Source organism: Oryzias melastigma, linkage group LG10, assembly GCF_002922805.2.
Source record: "Oryzias melastigma strain HK-1 linkage group LG10, ASM292280v2, whole genome shotgun sequence".
Classification (NCBI taxonomy): domain Eukaryota; kingdom Metazoa; phylum Chordata; class Actinopteri; order Beloniformes; family Adrianichthyidae; genus Oryzias; species Oryzias melastigma.
This window is the reverse complement of record NC_050521.1, coordinates 14,482,846-14,490,704: the sequence shown is the minus strand read 5'-3', so window position 1 is coordinate 14,490,704 and position 7,859 is coordinate 14,482,846. Positions and strand designations below refer to the sequence as shown.

General features: G+C 37.7%; 2 protein-coding genes across 12 annotated transcripts in view; both read left to right on the top strand.

The window, feature by feature from the left end:
• Window positions 1-7,793, top strand: part of LOC118599250 (protocadherin gamma-A11-like) — a gene marked incomplete in the record, with an annotated part of 18,922 nt that extends 11,129 nt beyond the window's left edge. The window contains 1 exon segment of the mRNA XM_036213981.1: window positions 6,657-7,793. Coding sequence (XP_036069874.1) covers window positions 6,657-6,799 — 143 coding nt within the window.
• Window positions 1-7,859, top strand: part of LOC112153550 (protocadherin alpha-C2) — a 192,133-nt gene that overhangs the window by 103,930 nt on the left and 80,344 nt on the right. The window lies entirely within an intron of this gene.

The window sequence follows — 7,859 nt, the reverse complement described above, 5'->3', positions numbered from 1 at the left end:
CAAGTGGACAAACCTCCAGATTTTAGCTTGTGTTTTTTTTCCCTGCATGTGTCATGATGGAACAGTATTTGCTTTCCCTTCCATGCTTCCATCATTGCATGAATAGAGAGTTAATAATAATAATCTACTGTGTGTTATTGTCACACAGGGAGTATCTGCACATGCAGACTGAGATTGATCCCCCTGGAGTGCAGAATGTCTTCATGTTCAGAAGGACAGAATGGCGTTTCTCTCCTTCTGGTCATTTTTTCTGGAATATGATGCAGTGAGCTGTTCTGAACGGCGAGTGAGTCATCTCGTCCCACATGTAGCTTCTCATTTTGTGCGGCTGATCTGTTTATTTTTAGGGTGAACCATCTGTCCGAAGATTGAATCAGAATTGTTGCAATGTATTGTTCGAGCTCCGATCCTGACTGAAGATTTATGGCTTATATGACACCCTGTTAACACGCGTGCGCGTTTGTGCGCGCTGCGTGACTCTCTCCTCTCTGCCTCCTGCAGTCTGATCTCGTAGATGCAGAGTATGAATAAAACAAAGGAAGTATGGGTGTGGAAGATGAGAGTTAGAGCTGAGCTTGACTCACATCTCACCCCCCCTTCCTCGTTCCCCCCCTTTTGTTCTCTTTATCGCGACATTTTTTTTTAACAAATCAGTTTTATTTTTCGACATGCTCTTTACTATGTTTCAATTATTTACATTTACAATCATTCAATCTCTTCTTTTTACCCTTTTATCGCTCTTTTCTGCTCCCATTTTTCTGTGATTTTCGTCCTTCCGTTCCTCCTACACATGCTGACGTCCTACGGCTGACTTGTTCTTATGCCCTCTCCTGTCGCTTTCTGCAACTGCACTGCCAGAGAAATAGTGGACACTAATTCCCTTTTCTATTTATTTTTTTCAAATAATTATATTAACTCACTCTGGTCTCTGGGGCTCGCTTAGTTTGGTTCTATCTCATGTGTTACTTATAGAGATGCCTGTGCTCTCTTGCCTTCATAGCTCTTGTGTTTTTACCGCAGCTGCAGTTTCTCCTTTCTGCAGTACACACATTTTTTTTAAGAAACTGGAAATAAAAAAGCATAGTCAAAATAGTCTAAAATGTGGCAGCCCTAGATTAAAAAAAAAATCTTGCAAAAAATTGCAAATGTTTCTAACAAGTCTAAAAAATATAATAATAATAATAATAATGATTTGCATTCAGGGCTGCACGGTGGCGCAGTGGTTAGCGCTCTCGCCTCACAGCGAGAAGGCCCCGGTTCGAATCCCGGCTGGGACCTTTCTGTGTGGAGTTTGCATGTTCTCCCCGTGCATGCGTGGGTTTTCACCGGGGACTCCGGCTTCCTCCCACCGTCCAAAAACATGCTTCATAGGTTAATTGGTGACTCTAAATTGCCCCTAGGTATGAATATGAGAGTGAATGGGTGTGTGATTGAGGCCCTGCCACAGACTGGCGACCTGTCCAGGGTGAACCCCGCCTTCGCCCTTCAGTAGCCGGGATAGGCTCTGGCACCCCCGCGACCCCGAAAGGGAAGAAGCGGTCAAGTAAATGGATGGATGGATGGATTTGCATTCAAAGATGCATGCAAGAAGTACATTCAACCAAACATGAGTGTAGCATTTTATATTTTGCTGACTTTGATAGCACAATATTAGCCTACTTCAATCATAGTCACTACAAGTTTTACTTTTTTTAGGATGACAGTAGGCAAGTTTATAAAAAATAATAATAAAGGGAGAAAAAAAGAGAGTTTTGTCATTTTTATTTATTTTATTTAACCTTTTATGTCTCCAGGCAGGAAAAGATTAAGAACAACATTCTTATTTACAACTGTGGCCAATTGAAAAAGGAAAGACCTTTTGAGAAAGGAAAAAAAAAAGAAAGAGGTTACAAGAAATAAAATGGAATAGAATCAGAAAAGAATCAGAAATAAACATATTCTTAAAATATAAAACCCTAAAATCATTGCAATAAGTAACAACAGCATTCATCTTTAAAATAGTCATCTTTAAAATCTGCTTGTAAAATAAGAGTTTTTTTTCCTTTCAAGGAATATCAGAGAACTTTTTTACTTTAGGCTGAAAAAAAGCATGACAAGTGGTTTTATTTCTTCATCAAATAAATTCTTGTCAGAGAAATACAGTTTTATTGACTTGGAAGTTGTAAAAATCATGCTAGTCATTAAGCTTATTGAAGAGTGCCAGAATGCTGTGTGTGCTGCAGCAATGTGTGTGTTTTTCTGCACGGCTGCATGTGCCCTTCAGGCCTTGTCTGGATGCATCATTTCAGTGTGTCCCATCATGTGCTGCTTTGTGACGTTCACAAGCTTTGGACAGATGAGCAGCGAGATTTAGAATCACGCATCAAACAGATTACTTCCACATTCAATAAAACTAACTCACCAACAAATGCTGCTGAACTGTATGACTGATGCAAAGTGTTATGAACGATGAGACAATAAGGTTGTAGATGAAGGGAAAATAGTTTTGTGCGGGCAGGCTTTATGTTGTGAGAAAAAAAAAGTGATAATGTGGGAGAAAAAAAAAATACAATGTCTGAGCAGATTTTTGTTACTATGCTGCTGTTGTGTAATTATTTCCTTTAAAGCTCACATTGTAAGAAACGGTGTACAGACATGCACTGACTCTAAATCTAAACCATTTATTTAGAACAAGGTGATAAAACAGACAAACTACAGAAAGTTGTTTATAGGTCTTGATATGTTTTGACCCAAATGCAGCTTTTCTGAAATCCAAATGATCAATAAAATGAACCAATTTCATTGATCTAAATTAAAGAAAATATATATTTTAAACAAAAACTGTGTCATTGGAAAAAAAATGCAAGTTACTTTCTTTACCTGGAAGCTGACTAGAATTTCCTTAGTACAGAACTTAGATATTGAATATATGAAGAATAATTATAATATTTTTAGTTTTCCAGCAGAATAAATATGACCTTAATGCACTAATCCTTTTCCAATAACTTGTTGAATCTTCTGTGATTAATAATAAGTAAATTGCAATAGAACACTTGTATTTTTTTATGTGTTTGAGTATGGAATAATTCCGATGTTCAGTCTTTGCTCATTTGACTTGGATTAAGGCCTCTTTACTGTGTGGAAATGATCTAATTCTGATGTTGCTCCTCTAATGCGATTAGTTGAAGTCTTCCTAAGATGCCATACAGTGTAAGATTCACAGAAAGAAGCATGTAGTGTGAGCTAAACTGTCACTCATTCTTTCATTTCATGCTGAGAAGTGTGGGCTTTTGGTATTTACAGCAATTTCATTTTTGTCACAAATCATTTCCACCAGCAACAAATTGAACAAAACTAGTGAAACAGTATATCCAATTTAAAGTTTTACTTGATGACTCTTTTAAAAGGAAATAAAGTAAGGAATTGGAGTGAGCTCAAGTTCACAGAAGTTCACTCAAGAAAGGCATGCAAGGATATGAAATATAGTGGATACAAAAATTAGAAAAAAAAAAAGGAAAAAAAAAACAAGCAATAAACAGACTGACAAAGCTTAAATATAGACACAGGAATAGCTAAGTTTAAATAAATGCTCAAATATTTTAGAAAAAAAGAAAAAAAAGACAAAGCTTCATATGACAGACTAATAAGCAGACGTGTTCTTAGATAGGGTATGTTTTATTGAATAAATTTAAAATAGTCCAATGTTTCATCTTAATCTCAGTATAGCCATCCATTGGACTTTCTCTAGATGCTGCTGAGAGATGAAGATGTTGGATCTATTCTTAGAAACCTGCAGCACAGGCTTAAATGATTTAGTAACAGTTAATTATTTCTTAACTGGCCATCTTTACACGGCATATAAACATCCCAACCAAGAACATTTCAGCCTCTTATGACATAGACCTCTCTGCAGACCAGCACTCTCTTCCATTATTCATTTTTTTTAGAAGTGGGTCATCCACAGCACAGCAGACTTTTACCTGCAATCCACTTCAGCACTTCTTGCTGCACAGGAAACAAACAAAACAAAACAAAAATAATTTAAAAAGTCTCTAATGAGATAATATATTCAGATGAATAATCATTTAGGAAAATTAAATATAGCTGGTTTGAATATATCTTACAGAATTTTCAGCTCCACCTGAAATTGTTTTCTCTTTATCTTTTCCTTTCAACTTTAATATGTATCAGCTGGATACGAGTGTGCAGAAATACATCACATTTCATCTCTGTTCCTATCAGATACAGATACCGTTTTCATTTCCGCAGACACTGCACCCATGCAGCAGACACTCAGACAGCTCATGTTGCTATTTAACTGATGCAATTTCTGCGGCTGTGAAGAAGCCTCTCACCAGTTTCCAGCATGTGTGCGCCTGTCTTCAAATCTAAAACCTCTTTTGCAGAACAAAGAGAGACCAGGAAGGCTCCCTCATGTGGGGAAACTCATGAACTACTCAGTACTTCCTGTGTGTTTGTGTCAGTACATTCAATTATTTACCATGTTGCCACTTTGTCTGTGAAATGTACTGACTAGTAGCATTATTGAGCCTACGGTATCAGTATTGATCCATATATAGCAAGTCCTGTCCTATTTTCAACTCTTGATTTAAGCCATGCAGAGTGAAAAGCCTCTTCCCCAGAGGACAGTTTGCTTGACAAATCTGGGTTATCATGTCTCACTATGAAGCTAGATTTGATCTTAATCCGAGTAAAAAAAACTATTTGTTTCACCCTGAGAGTGAGAGACTAAGAGATGAGAGGAATTCAGGGTGAATGCTGGAAGGATTGTGTTCTCTTAAGGTAAATTAAAAAATGACAAAATTTTGTTAAGTAAAGCTAATACATTGACTTCTAATAAATATGAATGGTAATATTAACGGAAATGTGTTAGTATGGTGGGGTGTTCTAGGGTTGGATGCAGAGAAAGGCACTGGCAGAGGCGGCTGCATCACCATGGTTACAAGAGCAGGATAGTGAATCAATTATATGTGCACACTGTGAAAGAGTGGATCTATCAGATGGACTGTGCCTTTGTCACTAGGCGTGATATTTAGCCAATCAGAGTGTGCATTACAGTCTCACTGTCACCAGCTCTCCACTCACATTTTTTGTTACAATTACCGTTACTAGTTCTTAGTGTGGATCCTCCCCTCATTGACCGCTTTAGATAATAACCTTTATGTTCAACATGAAGTGCTACTGCTGACCTTTGACTATCTTACACGTTTAAAAACTAAAATTTCAGCAGTTTAAAATATAATCCTCTTGTGTCTCTTCTCACCTCTCTCTATTTCTCCAGCCTGTAAATTACATCAGTGAGTCAGCTGTGTTTGTGTCGCCACACTTGCTCTGGTTGTTTACTGATAACTCACTTTCTGATGACAGGCCCTCAAACACCTCATCTCTCCTGGGGGGCAATTGAAGTTATACATGACACTCTTGAAAAAACCAAATGATCTATACAGTATCACTGGACTAATATTTTCATTTTAAGGAGGATAAAAGAAAACTCAAATGCTTATTTTGAGTTTATTTTTGCCATGAAAGGTATTAATCACTTGAGGTTCTTGTGCTGTTATTATGTTGCACACAATGTAAGTGTAAGACTGGAGACTGTGCGTGTGCTTCGATGGGTTTGAGCATGCTCCATATTGCTGTGTCCTGGTTTTCATCTTGTTCCGGCTCATGTTTCCGTGGACCCGCCCCTGTCCTACTTATTCCGAAAAGCAGTGCAGATTTGGCAATAAATGATTAAGTAGTAGTTGGATTAACCACTAAAGCTTATTCATTTCCCCTGCCTTCTTTTTGGCTCTTTGTCTCCCTGCATGTCCCATTAATTATCTCACTAACTGTTTTTCTTTTTTTTTTTTTTCCCCTCTCGGTAATTACAAACAAACAATTGCATCCATAGCGAAACAGATTGAGTGGATACTTGTTCATTTTATAGAAAGGGTTTGTTCTTCTGTTTCCTTATTTCTTCAATAGTTCTGAAAAAGATGCACGTTACAGGTTTTTTTTATGTTTTCATTTTCTTAATCCAACTTTTGTCCATTTATTTGTAAATCTTATGACATCTTTACTACAACTAAACTCTCCATAAGTGACACAACATGTGCTCCTCAGAGAAGAAATTATATAAGCAAAAAAAAGTGGGAGAAAATGTGAAGGCAGTGAGTTCAGATAGAAATCCAGAAGGAGCAGAAGCTCTAATTGTGTCTTGATTAGCACTAATCCACACACACACAAACGCTGAAATGGCATCAGGATCATGTCAGCGCAGCCTCACAGCACAGGCTCACCAGCGTGCAGAGGGTCTGGCATGGCAGAATGCAAAGGTCACACTCTCTTGGGGGTGTGGGAGCAGAAAAAAAGCGGGTTTGACAGCCGAGCTTTTGTCAAAGTGGATGCGCAGTGCTACATTCCCTCTGTGATCAGCCCAAATGCAGTGAAGGAACCCATTTCCAGTAAACTATAGATTGTTTTGCTGAATGGACGTGTGTTTTTAGATGACTCTCACTAACATCTAATCAGAGTCATTCAATTAAAATTTAAAGCAGTTTCAAATATCCTTCATTGATGCATTTTTTTGTTTATTACCTTAAATAAACATGATAGTCTGCAGACATGTTGGTGGGTGTTTAAATATGTGTGCATGTGCTTCCTTTTTCTGCTACAGCAAGTGACGTTTCTATGGAGACGAAAGAGCAGTGCGGAAGGAGAAAAACAGAAAGAGGAGAGAATCAGCCTTGAAGGGTGTTCACGTACCTCCCCTCCCCCCATGTGCTCACACGCTCATGAACCGTACACGCCCTTCTGAAACATGCAGGCGTATGCATGTTATTTTCAGCATCAACTCTACTAAAAAAATGAAAACACCATTAGATGAATGCAGAGCACTAAATATGTGGAAAAGCCTTTTAAAAATGCAGGGACCACACCTCATGTGTTCTGTTGGCTGCTTCTGCTCATGCAGCCAGCTCTCTGCTTCTCTCCACTCAGCCAGTTCCCCCTGACGTCCACGCTTCCTGCAGTTTCTCCATTTTTTTTTTCTTTCAAAGGCAGCAAATTATTCTGAATGAAAGGAAAGCTGTGTTAACATTAGATTCATAATGTAGTTTTTCATATTCATGTTTTTATTGTTTATCTTTACAAACACCAATTAATTCACAGTAAATAATTCATCAAATTTGATTATCATGGCTTCAGGGAATGTAAATGTTTATGTATGACATCCAGATGATAATTTAATAAAGTCAGACTTCAAAATGTCATTATGATTTTTTTTTTTTTTTTTGTATATGACTTCTATGAATTTCCATCTTTTTGAATTTATTCTTCATTTAGGGCTGCACGGTGGTGGAGTGGTTAATGCCTTTCCCTCACAGCAAGAAGGTCCTGGTTCAAATCCCTGCCAGGATCTTTCTGTGTGGAGTTTGCATGTTCTCTCCGGCTTCCTCCCACAGTCCAAAAACATGCTTCATAGCTTGTTTGATTACTCTAAATCATCCTTAAGATATGTGACATTGCGACGGGCTGGTAACCTGCCCAGAGTGTTCCCCACTTTTCCCCAACAGTAGCCAGGTTAGACTCTGACAGGGTCATGACCCCAAAAGGGATAGAGTGCATTAAAGAGATGTGTTAATGAGCTATTTTTTGATAACTTAATCACTTTCCCCTTAATTTATTTATTTATTTTTAATTAAGAAGCTATTGCAAATAACAACACTAATCTTTTGTTTAGCTCTTAGAACATATGAAAATGTTTTTTAGTCTCTGGAAAGCAGTCAAAATCATAAAAAAAAAAAAAAAAATTCACATTGTGAACATGCAAACTCCACGTTACTTTATTAGAAAGATAATCCAGAATAAAATCCCAA